The sequence below is a fragment of the Thalassophryne amazonica genome, chromosome 7, assembly GCF_902500255.1.
Source record: "Thalassophryne amazonica chromosome 7, fThaAma1.1, whole genome shotgun sequence".
Taxonomy (NCBI): domain Eukaryota; kingdom Metazoa; phylum Chordata; class Actinopteri; order Batrachoidiformes; family Batrachoididae; genus Thalassophryne; species Thalassophryne amazonica.
In genome coordinates, this window is record NC_047109.1 from 58,733,607 (window position 1) to 58,754,702 (window position 21,096).

At 41.8% G+C, this 21,096-nt stretch overlaps 1 protein-coding gene across 1 annotated transcript in view; it reads right to left on the reverse strand.

The window, feature by feature from the left end:
- Positions 1–1,644: 1,644 nt before the first annotated feature.
- The window catches only part of LOC117514004 (raftlin-like), a 365,659-nt gene continuing 346,207 nt past the window's right edge, over positions 1,645–21,096 (reverse strand). Inside the window, exons 9-10 of the mRNA XM_034174289.1 lie at positions 3,089–3,164; positions 1,645–2,436 (exon numbers count right to left, since the gene is read on the reverse strand). Coding sequence (XP_034030180.1) covers positions 1,849–2,436; positions 3,089–3,164 — 664 coding nt within the window. The 3' untranslated portion in view covers positions 1,645–1,848. The remainder of the gene's footprint in view (positions 2,437–3,088; positions 3,165–21,096) is intronic.

A 21,096-nucleotide genomic window follows, 5' to 3' on the forward strand; every position in this document is an offset into this window, starting at 1 on the left:
CTCTTTTTGATATATACATTCAGTATGTGTGGCTATACAGCAGATCTGATGTCTGTAGCTACATGAAATTGTTTAGTAGCTACACTGTTGCAGGTAGGACAGAGTCTGTCTTTGAACGGACACAATGGTAGGACAGAAACATGTTGCACTGATGTGGGTCAAAGTCCGACTGATAAAGGTGAGGAGTGACACCAGTTTGTAAAGTGGAACTCTGGGTTTTTTTTAACCTCACTCTGTTTTTTTTTTAGATGTTTAGGTTTTACTGTTTCACTCTGGAGAAAAAAACTTTGTATTGGTTGTACTGTTTTAGAATGCTAACTTTGTCAGTGTAAAGCTATGGGGCAAGCTAAAAACACTTAATGTAAACCACTTCTATTCACCACCGTATAGGTGAAAGTGTCATTAGTTGTCTCATCACATGGGCAAAATCCAAACAGAGGTATGTGTGCGTGCTTACCTCATGCAAATGTAAAGAACCTTCTAAAATGAATTATTATGCAGTTAGCTGCTTACCTTAGCCTTTTCCCTACTCAGCAATGCTACTCCCCACTACATCAACTTGTAATTACAATCAACTTGTAATGACATAGTGGAAAGCGGCATTGCTGAACGAGAAAGAAGTTAAGGTAAGCGACTAACATAATAAGGTGCATAATAAGTTGTTTTAAAAAGCTTTACATTTACTGAGGTAAACAGCACACATGCGCCTTTTTCCAGATCTTCTCTTTGCTACCAGACACTTCTAAGTTAATTCAAAATGCTGCAGCTAGAGTACTGACAGGGACTAGAAGGAGAGAGCATATTTCACCCATATTGGCCTCTCTTCATTGGCTCCCTGTTAATTCCAGAATAGAATTTAAAATTATTCTTCTTACTTATAAGGTTTTGAATAATCAGGTCCCATCTTATCTTAGGGACCTCATAGTACCATATCACCCCAATAGAGCGCTTCGCTCTCAGACTGCAGGCTTACTTGTAGTTCCTAGGGTTTGTAAGAGTAGAATGGGAGGCAGAGCCTTCAGCTTTCAGGCTCCTCTCCTGTGGAACCAGCTCCCAATTCGGATCAGGGAGACAGACACCCTCTCTACTTTTAAGATTAGGCTTAAAACTTTCCTTTTGCTAAAGCTTATAGTTAGGGCTGGATCAGGTGACCCTGAACCATCCCGTAGTTATGCTGCTATAGACTTAGACTGCTGGGGGATTCCCATGATGCACTGAGTGTTTCTTTTTATTCACCTCTTTTTGCTCTGTATGCACCACTCTGCATTTAATCATTGGTGATTGATCTCTGCTCTCTTCCACAGCATGTCTTTTTCCTGACTCTCTCCCATCAGCCCCAACCAGTCCCAGCAGGAGACTGCCCCTCCCTGAGCCTGGTTCTGCTGGAGGTTTCTTCCTGTTAAAAGGAAGTTTTTCCTTCCCACTGTCGGCAAGTGCTTGCTCATAGGGGGTCGTTTGGACCGTTGGGATTTTTCTGTAATTATTGTATGGCTTTTGCCTTACAATATAAAGCGCCTTGGGGTGACTGTTTTTGTGATTTGGCGCTATATAAATAAAACCGATTTGATTTGATTTTAATGATATCACTCATTGGCGATGAGAAACGGTTTACTCTGAGGCTTTTAAACTTGCCCCATACGCTGTATAGTTGTTTGGGCAGTGGTGGTATTACCATTCAAAAGCAATAATGGACTGATTAAAATTATATTTGTCCCAAGTCAAAAGATTAACCCAAAACACCTCAGAACTGAGTCGAGGTTGAAAAATCCCAGAATTCCTCTTTAAGACTAAGAGCTTTAGCGGTAGGGTGGGGAAACCTTAACTTGTTGAATGGGACTATTCTTGACTCTATGTTTGCGAATCTGACACAATCTCCTTGGCGATGACATCCATGCTTACTGGTTCTTCTGTCAGTGGTTTCGTGGCACCCTCCTCATGCTCATCATTTTCTTCGTCTGTCTCCAACCCATTTTCAACCACAGCTTGGACTTCCTCTGCATCCTCTTCCTGTTCGTCTTTGGCCTCTTTTTCGACAGTTGCAGTGATTTTTGTCACATTGTAGACCTCTCCATTTTCTGAAGGCTTTGCAATCTCTTTGGATCCCTCTTGGACCTGACTGACCTGCTCTTCTTCTTGCTCTCTCTTTACTGCTGCAAGTCCACCTTTCTTTTCAACAGTCTCTATGCTGAGCTCATTGCCACCATCAGGGTTTCTGTCCTCCTCTTCCATCTCACTACCCTTTGCTGCCCCTGCACACAGTGTGCTCACCCTTTCGTCCCTGCTTTTTGTCTCGCTTGCCTCCTTTTCTCTGTCATCAAGAATCTTAGGATCCTCTACTTCCTTATCATTAGTCGTTTTCTTCTGCTTCTTCTTGTTCTTTGCCGTGTCTTTGATGCAGTTCTTGTTGGACTTGTTACGTGGTTTGAAGATCAGTTTCTGAAACAATCAAAATTGACATTAGTATGTTTGTGAAATTTTTAAAATTAACAATGGATCTAATATTGTCCTGGGATAACAGCAATACAAATAATAATAACAACATAATAATTCATAGTAGTTTTATTGATGAAGGGCAGAAAATGGTGGTGATTTTATTAAAATTATTGAATGTCTGGAGGCCTGCAGTCTGACCAAACAGACAAATATTTAAGGCACCATATCCTTGACTACATGACCACTATACACGAAGAAAAAAAAGCAAGACGTTAATGCTAGCAATTCTCTGACCCTTTGGGGCCAGTCATTTATCATTGTGGTGGTATAAATTCAGGCAATGAGGAGCGTCAACAGGGATTCATTCCATTTTGGATGAAGGTTAGCTTTAGAGGTTATCACCACTTTTCAGTGACTCCATGAAGGCTTGACCTCTGCTTTCCCAAACACATTTATCCGTTGTTGGGAAAAATCCTCGTATCTCTCAATTGTCCAGCTCCGTCCTTATTTGTCTGCTGAAAACGAAACCAGCTGTCAAATTGGTGGCAGCAAAAGCTGACGCTGTCCTTGGATATATGAGCAGCAGGTGAGAGGACAACCAGCGCTAGACCTTGCATGAGCCAAAAAATACAGAGTGGAATGGGAGGTCACGTACCTTAGAATCTCTCCTCTTTCGTCCCAAGATTGGTCTCTGCAGGAAAACAATCTGCTTTGTGGACAGACTTCCATCACTAAAACATGAGAACAGAGAAAGAAACACATGGGAGAGAGAAGAGAATAGAACACTGAATGAAAAACGAGACAATTCAATAATCTTCTTTGGGGGTTTTATTTCTTTTAAAAACACTTTAAGTCTTTAGGTACTAAATATTTAACAAAAGTGAGAATGAGAGCTGGAATGTAGCTTCTCACATGCTTTTTGGGATGTTGTCACTTATGAAGGATGAAGAACTGCATTTCTAGAGCACTTTTCCACCGACCAGATGATCAAAGTGCTTTACAATAATGTCTTACATTTATTTCCCCAGCCAGTACCAATTTGGGGCTCTATTTTGGTGCGTTGCATGGAGGGAGCAAGCCTCTTTAGCGCTGGCCCGACTGCACATTACTATTTAAGTAGACAGAAATATTGGTGCAAAGCTGATGCTGAATGCAAAGGGGATGGATTTAATGTTCACAGACTCGGCTCTGCGTTCTCAGGGTGCAGGACTACTTTGTGTCCTAGGGTGAATAAAAAGTCTGCAGGTCACAGTTTCTCTTATCATGCCCCTGTTCTGTGGAATGATCTCCCTGCATCAGTAAAACTTAAGATGCACTTATTTTCCCCTTCATATGGCTAGCATACTGGCATATTATGTTGCTAAGCTTTTTACTCTTTTAAATTAATTTTATTAGGAAATGGAGTGGGCCGCAGCCTCAGCTTTATCTAAATTCTGGGTCTTTTAGTGAAGCTTAGGGCTAGTGGCTGGTGATCACCTTAGTATTTCTTTTGTTCTTCTTGCTTAATGCTGTGAAATTATACTGTATTTGTTGTCTTTCTGATGCCTGATTCTGTTTTTTCTCTCTGTTTGAGGTGTGGCTCCCTCCAGAGATTGGTGTGGTGTCTGTTTCTGAAACCCTCCTGTCCTGTGCACCGGCAACATTTCCTGTATATTCTGTTGTGAAGTGTTTTGTAATTTGTGTCTGTAGCATGCCCCAAGCAGAGGGTCACCCCTTTCTCTTCTCTTCTCTTCTCTTCCTCAGAGGGAGTTTTTCCTTACCACTGTTGCCTGTGTGTTTGCTCTGGGGGTTGGTAAGGTTAGACCTTACTTGTGTGAAGCGCCTTGAGGCAACTTTGTTGTGATTTGGTGCTATATAAATGAAAATAAATTGAAATTGAAATAAGTCAATCAGACAGAGGCATGTAGTTTGACTGTGATATGAAACAATCAGAGTGGCACCCATCTTTCCCTTTAAACTGGAATGTGCTTGATACACAGCGTTGTGGTATTGAGGAAGCAGATGCAAGTGAAAGATTTTCTGTCAGTTAGCAGACTTGTGGCAACCTGTCCTAGTGTACATTGTCCAGCAGGCATCAAAGCTCCCTGAGGTGAAGCAGCGCATGTGTTGTGTGGGCCGCCCGAAGAGGAGGTACTGCTGGCCCAACGCCAGAGGGCGCCCTGCCTGAAGGCGGGCTTCAGGCACCAGAGGGCGCAGTCGCCGCCAGGAACTTTGACAGCTGTCACTCATCACCTTCATCACACCTCACCCATAAAGGCCGGGAGAAGACACCACATCTCTGCCGAGAAATCGTCTAAACCGTTCAGGTAGACACTCAGCCGTAATATTGATTCAGCTAAGTTGTGACGTCTTTCACATCTGTACTGGTAGCTAATGTACCTTCTGAGTTTGCAGCGTCTCCACTGACAGCCGAATTGGAGGGAGTGGTAAGAGTTGGCGTTCTCCACTCTTCACTCTTACACTTGTGTAGTTGAGTCTGCACAGATAACCAGAGGAAGTAGTGAGATAAGGAGGTGGTGTTTTCTCCCTCCACCAGGAATAATCAGCTGAGTGTTTTACTGGGTGTGTGCACATCCACCCACTCTTGACTGTTTCCTGCCAGCAGTACCCGATCTGGGAGCTGGAGACGGTGGCTACCTGGGGACTCAGGACTTGGCGGCTCTGGAGTGTTCCAGATCTGTTGGCGGTGGAAATCGTGTGGGTCCCGACTCTTCTCTGGATGGGCGTCTCCTATCCTCGAGCCTGCCCACACGACACCAACTTTATAATTGACCGTAGTATTGAATTGTATCCGTTGTGCACATTTCACAACATTAAAATTGTTACTTCGTATTTCCATTGACCATTCATTTACGCCCCCTGTTGTGGGTCCGTGTCATCACACTTTTCACAACAGCATGAGTGAGGTGAGTTTTTTGTAATGGGTGTTTACTCTTATTTTATGATTGTTGTTGATTCACTTTCATTACTTATTTTACGCATATAAAGTTGTCTGTCTGTGAAAGAGAGTGTGTAATTTCTTCTCCCTCTGTTATTTTTTCATATTTTCACACAGTGGCTAGAATACATCCATCATACTAATATTACAGCACTGCAGCAGACTGAGAATATGCAGACAAGCAGAGTGTAAGTGTCTTATGAACCTGCTTATGTAAGCTGTGTCTGAGTGATGTGTTCTTTGTACAGTGCTGGACTTTAGACCTGTTTTTTTGTGGATCTAAGGTACAAACAGTTTCAAACATACACTCAACGGACACTGTTGAATTGATTGTTAACACAAATGGCTAATCAGCCAATCACATGGCAGCAACTCAATGCATTCAGGCATCTAGATATGGTGAAGACGACTTGATGAAGTTCAAACCGAGCATCAGAATGGGGGAAAAAAAGGGATTTAAGTGAATTTGAACATGGCATGGTTGTTGGTTGTTGTTGCCAGACCAGCTGGTCTGAATATTTCAGAAACTGCTGATCTACTGGGATTTTCATTTATTCGAATGGCAAATCCATCTGACGTATCTGCAAAGTAAATGTGGCTTTACTGAAGAAAGGAAAATTGGAGCAGCATTTCAGAGGATTCACAAGAAATAGGATGCTAACTTCTAATGCTAACCCGGCTAAATCCCCTCTGCTCGCTCGAAAAGTCCAGGAATTGAAAAGTTGGCAAGTAGCACAATGATTCATGGTCCATAAATATGAAGAGTGATGAATGTGGCGAATAAGATTGCAGTATTCTGTTCGGGCCAGGAGTCTAAGGACGCATTTATTCTGTTCCGAGCTGGAGGAGACACACATCTACTGCACACAGACATTAGGTGGCTCAGCAGAGGTAAATTTCTGAAACGTTCAAACCATGCTGAATATGTACAGCTTTTGGATTTGAAAGCAAGTTTAAAAGCAAATTACATGTGCTATCAAGCACGTTGCAACAGTGTGACCTGCAGAACTTAGAACACATGGACACAGAACTTAAGCACCAGGACACAGACTGGGCGGAGCCTGAGAGTGCACGTTATGATGATCATGTGCAGAGCATCTTGTCAGAATTTGACAGGTGCTTCACTGACTTTGCATCCAAAGAGCCTGTTGTCAGTTTTCTGTTTTCCATTTGGGGAAAATATAGAGGGTTTTCAATCACGTGACCGATTTGCTGCAGGACAGGTGCCATCTCCATTCTGGATTACAAGGAGGCTGGCGCGTGATAGAAAAATGGAGAGAATGTACGGTTATTACGATGCTTTAAATCCTCGAGATAAAGCTATTTATCGTGATAGATGTGTAGCAGTTGGTTCAGTGAATCTGTATCTTATACCAGATAGTGAATTTAGTGGTGATGTAACGAACTGGCCCACAGTGTCACACTGCGATATTGTGAACTAGGAAGCTGCCGTCCAGGTCAGCCTAGCCGGCCTCCTGCAGAGCATCACAGCGGAGCTCTGTCAGCGGAGGTCGTCTTGAAGTCCTGAGCGATTTCTCTCACCAGGCGCTAGAAGGGCAGCTTGTGGATCAGCAGCTCGGTGCTCGAGGACCACAATGTAAATAAGCATCCGTATTGGAAGCGTTCTTGTGTTATCCTCAGCGGTATTTTTATGTATTCTTATATAATTTTATTGCCGAATAAAATGAAATAATATTCTGGGAGCAGTGGATTTCTGTTAGCAGCGGATCTCTCTCAGCGCCACGGTGCCGTGAGGCTTCTTCACAGCGACGTTGAAGCTTCTGCAATTGTTCGCCAAATGCACATAGTGTATCACAGCGGCCACCGTGTCGTAATCCAGAATGGCCACGGGACACAAAATGACGTGACCGATACGTCACATGAAAACCCTCTATAGATGTGGACTGTATACAACCCCTGGCAAAAATTATGGAATCAACGGCCTCGGAGGATGTTCATTCAGTTGTTTAATTTTGTAGAAAAAAAGCAGATCACAGACATGACACAAAACTAAAGTAATTTCAAATGGCAACTTTCTGGCTTTAAGAAACACTATAAGAAATCAGGAAAAAGAAATTGTGGCAGTCAGTAACGGTTACTTTTTTAGACCAAGCAGAGGGAAAAAAATATGGAATCACTCAATTCTGAGGAAAAAATTATGGAATCATGAAAAACAAAAGAACGCTCCAACACATCACTAGTATTTTGTTGCACCACCTCTGGCTTTTATAACAGCTTGCAGTCTCTGAGGCATGGACTTAATGAGTGACAAACAGTACTCTTCATCAATCTGGCTCCAACTTTCTCTGATTGCTGTTGCCAGATCAGCTTTGCAGGTTGGAGCCTTGTCATGGACCATTTTCTTCAACTTCCACCAAAGATTTTCAATTGGATTAAGATCCGGACTATTTGCAGGTCATGACACTGACCCTATGTGTCTTTTTGCAAGGAATGTTCTCACAGTTTTTGCTCTATGGCAAGATGCATTATCATCTTGAAAAATGATTTCATCATCCCCAAACATCCTTTCAATTGATGGGATAAGAAAAGTGTCCAAAATATCAACGTAAACTTGTGCATTTATTGATGATGTAATGACAGCCATCTCCCCAGTGCCTTTACCTGACATGCAGCCCTATATCATCAATGACTGTGGAAATTTACATGTTCTCTTCAGGCAGTCATCTTTATAAATCTCATTGGAAAGGCACCAAACAAAAGTTCCAGCATCATCACCTTGCCCAATGCAGATTCGAGATTCATCACTGAATATGACTTTCATCCAGTCATCCACAGTCCACGATTTGCTTTTCCTTAGCCCACTGTAACCTTGTTTTTTTCTGTGTAGGTGTTAGTGATGGCTTTTGTTTAGCTTTTCTGTATGTAAATCCCATTTCCTTTAGGTGGTTTCTTACAGTTTGGTCAGAGACGTTGACTCCAGTTTCCTCCCATTCGTTCCTCATTTGTTTTGTTGTGCATTTTCGATTTTTGAGACATATTGCTTTAAGTTTTCCGTCTTGACGCTTTGATGTCTTCCTTGGTCTACCAGTATGTTTGCCTTTAACAACCTTCCCATGTTGTTTGTATTTGGTCCAGAGTTTAGACACAGCTGACTGTGAACAACCAACATCTTTTGCAACATTGCGTGATGATTTACCCTCTTTTAAGAGTTTGATAATCCTCTCCTTTGTTTCAATTATCTCTCGTGTTGGAGCCATGAGTCATGTCAGTCCACTTGGTGCAACAGCTCTCCAAGGAGTGATCACTCCTTTTCAGATGTAGACTAACAAGCAGATCTGATTTGATGCAGGTGTTAGTTTTGGGGATGAAAATTTACAGGGTGATTCCATAATTTATTCCTCAGAATTGAGTGACTCCATATTTTTTCCCTCTGCTCGGTCTAAAAAAGTAACCATTACTGACAACCACAATTATTTTTTCCTGATTTCTTATAGTGTTTCTTAAAGCCAGAAAGTTGCCATTTGAAATGACTTTAGTTTTGTGTCATGTCTGTAATCTGCTTTTTTTTCTACAAAATTAAACAACTGAATGAACATCCTCCGAGGCCGGTGATTCCATAATTATTGCCAGGGGTTGTATCTTTCATAGTGGCATCACTCTTCAACCTGGATCCCCTCACTGAAAAATGACATTGAGCTCAAATCCAGAGCAACACCTGACATGAATGTCCAGATCTGGAATCTAATACAGAAAGAGAGTGTCTGAGTGCCTGCTTACGGCTGCACTCAGCTCCTCCTGTCAGGACTATGAGAGACCAGCTTCCTCCTCTCGGGGCCAGAAGTCCCACTAAAGTAGGGAACAGCTTTTCCAATTTGAGGTCAGTCCTAGGTCTACTTGTGCTTGTTCTTTTCCATCATGCACATTTACTTCAATGATGCATTATTATTGTTAAAACCTGCCATAAACATGTGTTATTGTATTGTGCACAACATACTGTGGCTACGCTGTGGCGTTTGATATGGCTTGGTAGATCTTGATACACTGTCAACTTTAAAAGTAGATCTCAGTTCAAAAAAGGTTGGGCACCCCTGCTCTAGGGGTTACAGAGAGTGGTCTGAAAAAGAGAAGATATCCACTGGGTGACAGCTGTGTAGACAAAAATGCCTTGTTGATGTCAGAAGTCAGAGTAGAATGGGCAGACTGGTTGAATGGGTGACTGCCTGACGCTATAATGTCAGTATGGACCAACATCTCTGAGGAATGTTTTCAACACCTTGTTGACTCTGTGCCATGAAGAATTAAGGTAGTTCTGAAGGAAAAAGGGCGCCCAACCTGGTACTAGCATGGTGTACCTGAAAATGTGGCTGGTGAGTGCATACTGTATCAATGCACCAACTCTGAACCAGACCACACCACAGTTTTAGACCAAACGTCTCCCAGGATCCCTGCACCTACATCTTCTGAATAAGAATTCTTTGTTAATTAGAGGACAAGGCACACAAGGTGTAAAAATAACAGTGAAGGCAGGTGGAGACTATTAATGACACTTGCGTTTTGTTGTGCATGCACGTGTCAGATGGCGCCCCATGAAATCACCGACAGATTTTTTCCATAACTTGTTGAATTTATTCTTAAATTAGCCATGTCTGTTTGAGTTATGATGTGAGATCGCTGAAACTGATTCACCCTCTTGTTTTTTTTTTTTGTTGTTGTTGTTGACATGGCAGTTTAGTGGTTAGCACTGCTGCCTCACAGCAAGAAAATCCTGGGATCACTTTACGTCAGATCCATTTCTGTGTGGAGTTTGTTCTCCCCGTGTCTGTGTGGGTTTCCTCCGGGCACTCTGGTTTCCTCCAACTATCAGCAACATGTTTATTTAGGGTCTGCTCCTCCTTCTGTGTCCCTGACCAAGGCAGCGCCGCTATATTTTGAGTTGGTTCCCGGGCACTGGACTGTGGCTGCCCACTGCTCCTACTGGTTGGACCATGGCTAATTGTTATCAAGATGGGTTAAATGTAGAGGACACATTTTGCTACACATATGTACGTGGTCTATTAGATAATAAACCGACCCTTTTATTTATTTTTTTTAACTATATGGATTTGGATGACGTGCGATTACACCAATCATGCTTGAACCCTCGTGTGCATGCGTGAGTTTTTCCACGCGTGTCGGTGACGTCATTTCCCTGTGGGCAGGCCTTGAGTGAGATGTGGTCCCGCCCTCTCGGCTGAATTCCTTTGTTTCACACGCTGCTCAAGACAGCGCGCGTTGCTTTATCAACATTTTTTCTGGACCTGTGAGGAATATCCGAGTGGACACTATTCGAGAAATTAAGCTGGTTTTCGGTGAAAAGTTTAACGGCTGATGAGAGATTATGGGGTGTTTCTGTCGCTGTAAGGACTTCCCACGCAGCAGGACGTCGTGCAGCGCTTCCAGGCGCCGTCGTCGGCCTGTTTCGACCTGAAAACATCCTAATTTAAGGCTTAATTCACCCAGGACGTCGTGAGAGAACAGAGAAGATTCAGAAGAGGCCGGCATGAGGACTTTATGCGGACATTCCACTGTTTAAGGACATTTTTTAATGAAAGATGTGCGTGCAAATTTGCTGAGTCGTTTCCGTGACGACTCGGCAAATCTGTGTGCGCCGCGACAGGAGAAACACCTCCGTGTTGAAAACCATTTGTAAAATTCAGGCGGCTTTTGATGGCTTTCAACAAGTGAGTAACTGAGAAATTGTTTAACAGCTTGGGCATGTTCCAACTTGCCCGTTAAGGTTTTCAACAGAGGTGTTTTTCTTGTCGCGACCCCCCGCGGTCGGGTCCGGCCCGACATGTGACTCTGCCCGCACGTTCTTTCATTACAAAATGTCCGTTAACAATGGAATGTCCGAATAAACTCCTCATGCCGACTTCTTCTGAAAGTTCTCTGTTCTCTGACGACTTCCTGGATCAACAGAGCCTGAAATGTGGAAGTTTTCAACTTGAAACAGCGAGACGCTGCCGCCTCGAAGCGCAGATCGCCGTCAGGCGCTGTGAGCCGTCTTTAAAGCGACACTACCAGACCAAAATCTCTCATCAGCCGTTAAAATTTTTACCGAAAACCAGCTGAATTTATCGAATGGTGTCCACTCAGTTGTGCCTTACAGTTTTGAAAAAATTTTGATCAAACAAAGCAGCAGTCACTGAGCCATTCCTAAACAATGAAAAAATCGACGAGAAGGTGGGCGACTCCTCACTCAAAGACTGCCCACAGGCGAATGACGTAACCGACAGGCGTGAAAAAACTCTTGCATGCCCACGAGGGTTCAAGCATGTCTGATGTAATCACACGTGATTCAAATCCATATGGTTTTTGAAAAAAAAAAAAATAAGGTCGGATACTTTTCTAATAGACCTCGTACAATGACAATAAAGGCCTTCCCTCTTCACGAAGACAGATAATTGCTGGCTGGTATCATGTGTCATGATCTTATCTGACGTTTGTGGCCCAACCTCTTCAAATCTGCCATTTGTCAGTGCCATTTATGTCCTATAGAACACTTCAGTTACTAAGAATAAATTGAATGTGTGTGACTGTGAAACATTTCTTTTAGTGTTCTCAGAAGAGGGATTTGACTCATTTTCTTCAACTTCACCAGACATAATTCTCTGTGCCACATACAACCTGCACTCCAAAGGGAAAAAAATCTGCAGAAGTACTGAGGCTGAGAGATTAATCATGACAGCGAATGTAGATTCATTTGTGACTAAGAACCTTCTCTTTCCTGCTCACTGTGCTCACCTTTGTCATGCACAAGCCTTTTCTTAGTCAAAAATACCAGCTGACCTCTTACTTTTATCGCTTTACTTTCACTGGATTTGTGACAATTTTATTGTTTGTCTGCTTTATTCTTTTCTTTCATGCTATTACTGGGAATGCCATAATCCTCCTGGCTGCAGTAGTCAGGAGGACAGGGTTCTAGGTAGCACCATTTTCATGCTGGGTAATTTAGGGATGTCCCGATCAGGTTTTTTCGCCCTGATCCGATTCCGAGTCAGCTGATTTTGAGTATCTGCCGATACCGAGTCCCAATCCGATACTTTAAAAAACTGAATGAACAATGAACAAATGCTAAATATATAATATTTTCATTTTAATCACCTTATTTTATTATTTATCACTTAAACAGTGCACTTCTCCTTGAGGTAGCTTGAACAATCAAGTAATAATCTACCAGACTTGTACAAATGTACAAATTTCCATGTTATTTTATTTGTCTAAAAATAAATGTCCAAGGTTCCTTATGTTAAACAAGAAATGATCTAATCTGAAATAACAGGTGGTTTTAATTTACAGATGAAAGGTTTCTGCAGAACCATTTATTGATTTAGCTATTTTATGGCTGTTCAAGAGGTGTGAGAGTCCCAATCACTGTACTTATAATGATTCTCGGCAGGCCAACTATCTCCCTAGAAAACCTTATGTTTGGTCCTTCCATGAGCTGTCTTGCCTGCCTGCAGTCACTGAAGCCCTGCCATCGTTTGTGGTTGCTGCTTCCTGATCCATTTCTGGAGGGCGGTCTTCTTCACAACAGCTAACATCCGTACAACAGGCTCTGGATCCACAAATTTAGTTGAGCTCCTCTACTTAGTGAGCCAGTCCACTCTCTCATTACCTGGAATATCTGTATGACCAGGTACCCACACTACAACTATATCATTATTGTCTCCCAGTGTGTTAAGTGCCCGGACACAACTCCCACACCACAACTGATGAGTAGAACGGCTCTTATACACGCCGGACTATCTGAGTAAATAAAAACTCTTTTGCCCCTAAAATTGAGTTTAATCAGGAGCTCCACACACTGAATGACACATGCTATCTTGTCTTTCTGTCTGACGCAAGTTCTGTACTAAATGTACATACACCCAAAGGTTAGCAGCAGTCTTAAGTCAAGCTGCCAACCAAACCTCATGCATAAAAGGAAAGACAGCAGGTTTATGATCACTGTTGAACCTAAAAGCCAGCAATAAATTTTCCCTTCCTCAACATGAATTGGCCATGAGACTCCTGTAGCAGAAGGCTTACTATCATAAACCTCCAAAGCCCCCACAACTGCTCCACCTCCCCCATTATCTTCTTGCTTCCAATATTTAGCTACTAGCTATTTTCTAAACTGTCGAGACTTAGGGATAGATTCTGAGAGAATCAACAAACCCCAGTATCCAGCCAAAGCTCCCTAAACAATGAAGTTAGAAAGCAGCAGCTAGTTTAGAAAATTGCAGGTCATCACTGAACCTGTTCTTGGCTGTCAACACTCGATAATGTGTTGAAGACATATAGAAGAGAGATTGTCAACAAGCATTTATGGCTGAAAACACCTGTTAGAGGCTTAATTTGTGAAAAAAATAGACTTTACTTCCTCTAAGCCAATGTAAACGGTGGCTCAGCGAGACCTCAATACTTCCAAATTAAGATAACGCTAGAAAATGCAAAAAACATTTACATATACAAAAAACAAATAAACAAACAAAAAACCCACCTACATCAGGGGCCTGTACTATGAAGCAGGGTTACTGGCTTATCAGGGTAACTTCAGGAGTAAGTTGATGACGTGTGGAGTAACTTCGCGTTTAACCCGTACTACGAAAGGTGGATAGGTTTTGATCGAGGTATGCTGCCATGGCAATTTACGCTGCGTGCCAAACCTGCTCCGAGCAGGTTATGTTCTAGGTTAGCTTGAGGTTTTCACTCAACCACTCCCTTTATAAGTACCACAAATCCACCGTCAATCACTCCGAAGACAATGCTGGCCTACCTGGATGATCCGTTTGATATTGGGGCACAAATTGTGAGGGGCTCTCATCGCAGGGCGAAGGTTTTTAAAGACCGCCAAAATCCGCTGACATACCCGGACGATATTCTCCATGAAAGATATAGATTCTCAGCCGAGGGAATTCGTTATCTTTGTCAGCTGATTGGGCCAGACGTCTGTAACATCACGCATCGTAGCAATGCCCTGACGATCGAGCAGATAATGTGCCTTGCGCTTAGATATTTTGCCAGTGGACATTTTATGTATTCCATCGGTGATGCAAGATGAGAGCCATGTGGAGCCACACATCTGGCTCTCTCTGGCTCCTCCTCCTCTCTGCGCCACTCCATGGCACAGAGCCCAACTAAGCATGCAATCACAAAGTTCTTTTGCTGTGGATTTTGAGGAGCAAACTGGAGCGATCTGAATTGTTCAGCAGCTGATGGATGAATGTGGGGGTGTGTGCGGAGACAATTTGCCTCATTCACAATGTGACAACGTAACGATCCGCTGTTACGCGCAACAGCGCGGAACATTATTCTTGACCGTGCGTTATAGTTCCTGATAATTCACCAGCAACACGTGCCATTAATCGTAATGTGCAGTAACAGGTTGCAGCAGTTCCTGAGGACACCTGATGCCTCTGCCTCAAATCATTACATTCTTCTCGCTGACTTTATTTCTTCCACGGCTTTACAGTCATTTTGATGTCGTGATCCAACTTTTAACTTTGTGGTCATCCGTTAATGTCTGCAAAATTGCTCTTTTGTGAGCTCACGTGCTGCGTAAATTCTCATCTTGACTGCAATTCATTGTCAGCGCGCTCAGAGTGCGCCTCATTTGATCCATTATACAAGATGTTAAATCTATCATAAACATACTTTTACAGCTGCTTATGAAGAAGGAATGAACATGCAACTGTTTTACCAAGCTATTACAATAAAAGCATTACAAATAATTACCTTTTAGTCTGTTCCAAATATGTTCTCTACCTCAGCGCACAAGACAGAGAGAGAGGAAAAAAGCTCCAAATGTCCTCTGTGATTCCAGAAGTGACTAGCGGTGTTTTCAACATCCAAGCTCTGACAGAAAATGATTAATCCGCTACAAAATAATTATTTTATATACAGCATCCGGTGCACAAAGTAAGTGGAATTGTAGTGTGCAAGAAGGCTGAGCCAAATATCCTGTCCAAAATAGCTTGTCCGGTCCTAGTAGCTGCCAGGTGCTCAGATAATGTGCTTTTAACAGCATCGTCCTCACCACAAACATGCCTGTAAAATCCTCGTTTGTTCTCGTAGTACCTCATGCACAAACTGCCCCACGCTGTTGTTGCTAAATTTTGAACTTCTTGAAAGTAGCGCCACGCTCAGAGATGAGTCTTGTTAGCTGAATATTCTGCCTCTAAGAACCTCTCAGAGCCACTATTCTCCCACGATTGTTGTATAACTCCACTCGTACCAGAAAAACGTGCTACGTGGCTCATTATTCATCCTTCATTATTTGGTGGGACGAGGGCTCATGGGTTGCTTCTGTAAGTAATTCGAGACAGTCTGTTCTTTTGAAATTTTCTCATTCAGGGGAACTATTTATTAATTTTTTTGAGACAACGTAAATTTTGATCAGATTGGCGATGTCATATTATCAATCCCCTATTGAAAGGCTAATAAATAAACTTATTGTGGTGCCAGAGAAAATTCTTTTTATTACTTAAATCTTAAAAAGCTCAGTGGTGGTATACTTTTAAAGACCACTAAACAGAAACCTGTTTTTGCATCTGTGTTAAGTGCATTATGTTAATTTGAAGCAGACATATTGTTTAATGAAATTTTTATGTGCTGTGTGCTATGTTTGTGTGTCCTCTGTGTTTGCAAGCGTTTTCTCAATTTGCAAGCCATTTTAATGTCTACCTGTTCTTGAATAGATATAGGTGTGTTTTATATTTGTGTTTTTGTTAATTTGCTGGTGTTACTTTAAAAGGGAATTCTATCAGGATTGATGACAGTCATTCATAAAGGCTGATAAGTAACTTTTTTCTTGTTTAATCTTCACATGCACCACACTTCCAACTGCTATGTGCTGCAGTTAGTTGCTCGAAAATGTAATTATGGCTTACATTAATTCAAAGCAGCACACATGAATGCATGCTCTGACACAACTACATGAATTAATGTAGTGAGGAGAAGCCACTGAGCAGTAGTTAGCATTAATTTCAACGCTGCTGAGTTCACTGACACTTATCCAACCCCTCCAAATGAAGTGCAGGCTGCAAAAACCCTCATGCTACAAAAAGTGTGCATTCTCAAATTTGCTGTCTAAAAATGGAGGAGTCAACGCCGCCGAAGCAAGTGTAATGAGTATAGCTAATGTGAAATAGATCATCAAGTGTTATTGCAGCACAAAACACAAAACATGTTCCAGGCACGGTGAGAAATGAGCTGCATCTTGTACTGTATCTAGGCCGACTCTGATTAATTAGCTATGTTTTGCTGTTGTGTTGTGGCATTTTGAATGAGGGAAGGGAGGGCGAGGAGGTAGAAAAAACAAGGAATGAAAACAGAGAGGTAATTAATCAGTGGTGCCCTGAAAGAGTAGCATACATGACCAGCTGATGTTGGGGGACGGAGCATAACAGCAGCCAGTGCACTGATGAAAACACTTCATCAGTGTAACAAAAGACATCACGACACATATTTTAATAATCCTAAACATTATGGTAGCGGTTTATTTGTAAAGCATGAGTGTACTCGTATATTTATTTATTCATATTTTAATATTACACAGGTGTACTTGCAAGCACTTCTTTGTTCCATTCTACCGTAAAGCTCGAACAGGCGAAGCAACAAGAAAATGCTTCTCAAATCGCAGCCACTGAAACTTGTAACGCCTTCACGGTTGTTGTGGGCTTCTTACTTGCTTCCTTCAGTAGGGTTCATCTTGTACAGTTACCCCATTTTTGAGATACTTACCAAAAAGTGATGCATATATAATTTGTATAATTTTAATAATTTATTTAACTAATGTTCAAAAGATATTCAGTGTCTAGACAGTAAAAGTAAGGATTTTGATGTGTTAGATGAAAGGAGATACATAGTTATCCAATCCATTATTTTTCAGATTTGAATTTTTATTGTGGAGATGTGTTTTGACATTGAGATCAATGACCGTAATTCCCATAATTTGACATCACAAAACAAAAAGCAGTGCTGGGCCTGGTGGCCACAAGACCCAGGCTTTGGAAATGAAAGAATCTGACAAAGAAGTTCATATCAAGCTAAATGTAACTTCAAAACCGCACTGATGTTGAAAGAGACACAGGTAAAAGTTTCTGTTTTTGCTGCATTCATACAAAATCATTTCTGTAGGATTCTGTGTATTTGCGACTGTATTATTTTATTTTTTGAGTATAACCACTGTTAGTCACAAAGCAATGGTTTACTTATCTCATTTAGTACATTTCTCTTCAACAGAATCTGTCTGTCTCACTGACAACCACACCTGCCCCTAATCCATCATCAACCAACGGATGGCAGGTACATAAGTAAAAAACAAAGAATCTATCTATCTATCTATCTCTATCTATCTAGCTAGCTAGCTATCACAAAACTACAGATAACTCCACATATTAATATAACTAGCCAATTATTCGCCCCAAGGTGGGTTTGATGCACAGACAGAAATGAAAACTTCATTTTCGCCAACAAAGCTATCCCATTCCACCTATCCCAGATTCCAGAGAACTGTTAAGGCGTGACCAAAGCTTCCTCAAGAACAGACAGTTGCTGCTACTACTACTATTACTACTGCTACTTGGAAAAATAAAAAGGTAAACTGTTCAAAGGAAAAAGAAGTGACTAGAAGTATGACACCAACCTTTAATTCAGCACAAATGTGTCTCTCCCCTTAACTAGTGCTACTACTACTACTACTACTGAAGTGCTTAAAAGTCAGTAGCCTTTGACACCCCCCGTATGTCAAATGTGCCAAGTTTGGCTCAGTTCTGTCACAGAAAAGTGTCTCTTTCCTTAACTACTACTACAGTGCTGAATAGTCTGTCACTCCCCATATGTCAAAGTATATGTGTGCCAAGTTTGGCTCAATTCCAAGGTGCCATTTGGACAGGAGAAGGACATATACACACATACAGTTGTCTCTTATTACATAGATATGCATAAATATCCTCATAATTATGTTAATTTTTAAAACAATAGCCTGTTGTCCGACACTGAAGGCCTTTGATTATGCTGGAGCATTAATTTGGTGTTTTTACTGTTTGACGTGAAGCACACTGAGGCAGAGTGGAAGCATTTAATGGTGAGTATGTTATTAACTTGATGAATAAAATGTTGGTTTGAGGTGAAGGAGGTCCGTGAGAGTGGAAGCACAGAGGCCTTTGACGAAGCAGATGTACAGTCATATAGAAGTCATGAGTGATGAGTCAGCACAGGCTTATGCTGAGGAACCGTTACATTTTTGAGAACAGATTTTCCATCAACAAACTATTACTCTTAAACTTTAACAGCTGCTGCGCGGCTCAAACCTCAGCCAAAAACTGGCACAGGGCAATTTTTTCCACTAAAAGCTGTCATGTTTCTTTGAGTGGTAACTTAAGCAAACATACATATGTAACCCAAAAAGACATTATTTACACTATGTTTGCATTTTTGTCCATCCTGTCAGTTTGCTTTGTCCACAGAGCACCTGCTCCTAATCCATCATTGACCAGCATCCACTGACCATGCAGCCAGTGGCAGGTACAAAAGAAAATAAATAAATAAACAAACAAAAAGCAACAACAATAAAAAAAAAACCAATATGTCTGTCTAGCTATCTATCTGTCTGTCTGTCTGTCTGTCTGTCTAATATGGGATTCATAATTTGACATTATGACAATATGATTAAAAATTCACATTGTCTTGAAAAAATTTAGAGTTGCCCTGAGTGGTACATTATCAAAAGAACAGACAACCTGAAGGGCCCCTTCAGACATAGTTTGAATATGTACAACTCAGGGCAACTCTTGTCGAAACAGTTCTTATGAGTGGTGCGACAGTTCGTGCATGCGGGAACTCAGTGCAAGCAGTAGTGAGATGTGTAACCACATCGTGCAGCTGCTGTGAGAAAAAAAAGAAGTACATGTCACCCATGGAATTTGAACCTGCACTTTCCTAAAGCTCTGATTGCCAGTCAGAAACTTTACCATCGCTGGCCTGTGAAAGGCGCAGGAAATGCCTGATATCAGCAAGGACGTGGACGTATAAAAAAAAACAAAAAACAAAAAAAACACATACACCATATAAAAACATTGCATTATATTGAATTCCTCTTATCAAGCGTGTAATACAAATATGATCCATCTGTTCCTCTGTAGGTGACACATGGTCACAGACGTACAGTCATGAAATGACATGAATGAGAAGCAGTTCGCTCTTCTCATGTCCACATCTGCTGGCGCGTGTCCAGTTGGCCCGTGTGCGTGTCCTGCCTGACATGCATCTTGTGGATGGTGCAAACAGACGGTGATGACAGCAAACAGATGCATGCATGTCACAGTGGGCAGTTATTAGTCCATGTCCATCCAAACACAGTACATGTTGTCCAACTGGGATGTCCAGAACGACAGATCTCCATAGCTGCTTCTGTCGGCGGCCACACCCCCTGTCAGTTCAGCGCACACACCAAAGCCACACTCGTGGAGCCACTTAGACAAATTTCACTGCCAGCATGACAGTGACTGTCTCCTGACTGTTGTCGTATTAATAGCGCAAATGGCCACACATTTTCTAAGTGCCAAGCGAGCGGTGTTAGATGTGTGTCACCTGAAATTTGTCCAACACCTGCCGCGAGAGGGATCGATGGGCTCACACAGCGCACTGTCTTTCAGCCGCTGGTGTGTGCAAATAGTTGTAGTAACAGGTGTACGAGGCGTTAGAAGCAGCTACCATTCTACACATTTGCATACGCTTCCTGCTTCATGTGCACTTTATCTGCAAATGAACCAAATTCGCACTATGTGTGAAGGGTCCCTAAACTACTTACAGCAGCGACGGTTGAGACCCGCACAGTCGGTGGCAGTGACATCATAGATCACGTTGAGGCTTTACAGGAAGGCCACCGTGACAGCCAATCAGAGTAGAGAGGCACCCTGCCGTCACTGGTTGGTCTCTCTCTGCCCGCTAATCCAACATGGCAGAAAATGCCCCAAAACCGCATTGTTTGAAGCTATCATGTTTCTCATATATTTTGTAAAGGTTAGCGAGAAATAAACACTTCTAAAACTAAAAATGCTCTTGATGTAACCAGATAACACCTCTGGCGTGCACAGTATTTGCGTGTGCATCACCCGAGTTCAAAGGTAACGTCCGGCCTTATCAAAAGCTCATGCATTTGCACTAGGGATACAACGTTTTAATGTTTTTCTTCAAAAAACAATGTCCTGTACCATATTTAGATGAGCTGTTATGCAGAAATATGAAACTAAAGAGAACTCATATTTGAGTTATCTTTAATAAAGTTCACCCATGAAGCCATGTTTGTACTCTTATGCAAAACTTGTATAAATATGAGCAAGGTTCCATAGCACTCTTGTCTTTCAGTAAATTCTTAGCATTTGTAAGACTTCAGTGGTGATTTGAATGTATTGCTTAGTCATCATGTTTTTCTCTTTTTTGTTTATTATTCAATCAGGGTTCTAACATTTGGAAATTCACCCAAATGCCACCGATTATAAAAATTAAATTTTTTGATCAAATACAATACAATAAAATAAGTAAATATCACTGATTTTCATTGTTTTCCAGCAAAAGCTCAGCAGAATATGATACAGGACTGTTGGATTGCAAAAATGTTGTATCCCTAATGTGCACAGGCGCACCCTGTTGCAGGATGGATTAAAAATAAAATAAAATATTCGTTATGGAATTCCCTCCAGATGAATATGTTCTCTTCATTAAAATGAGCTTTAATT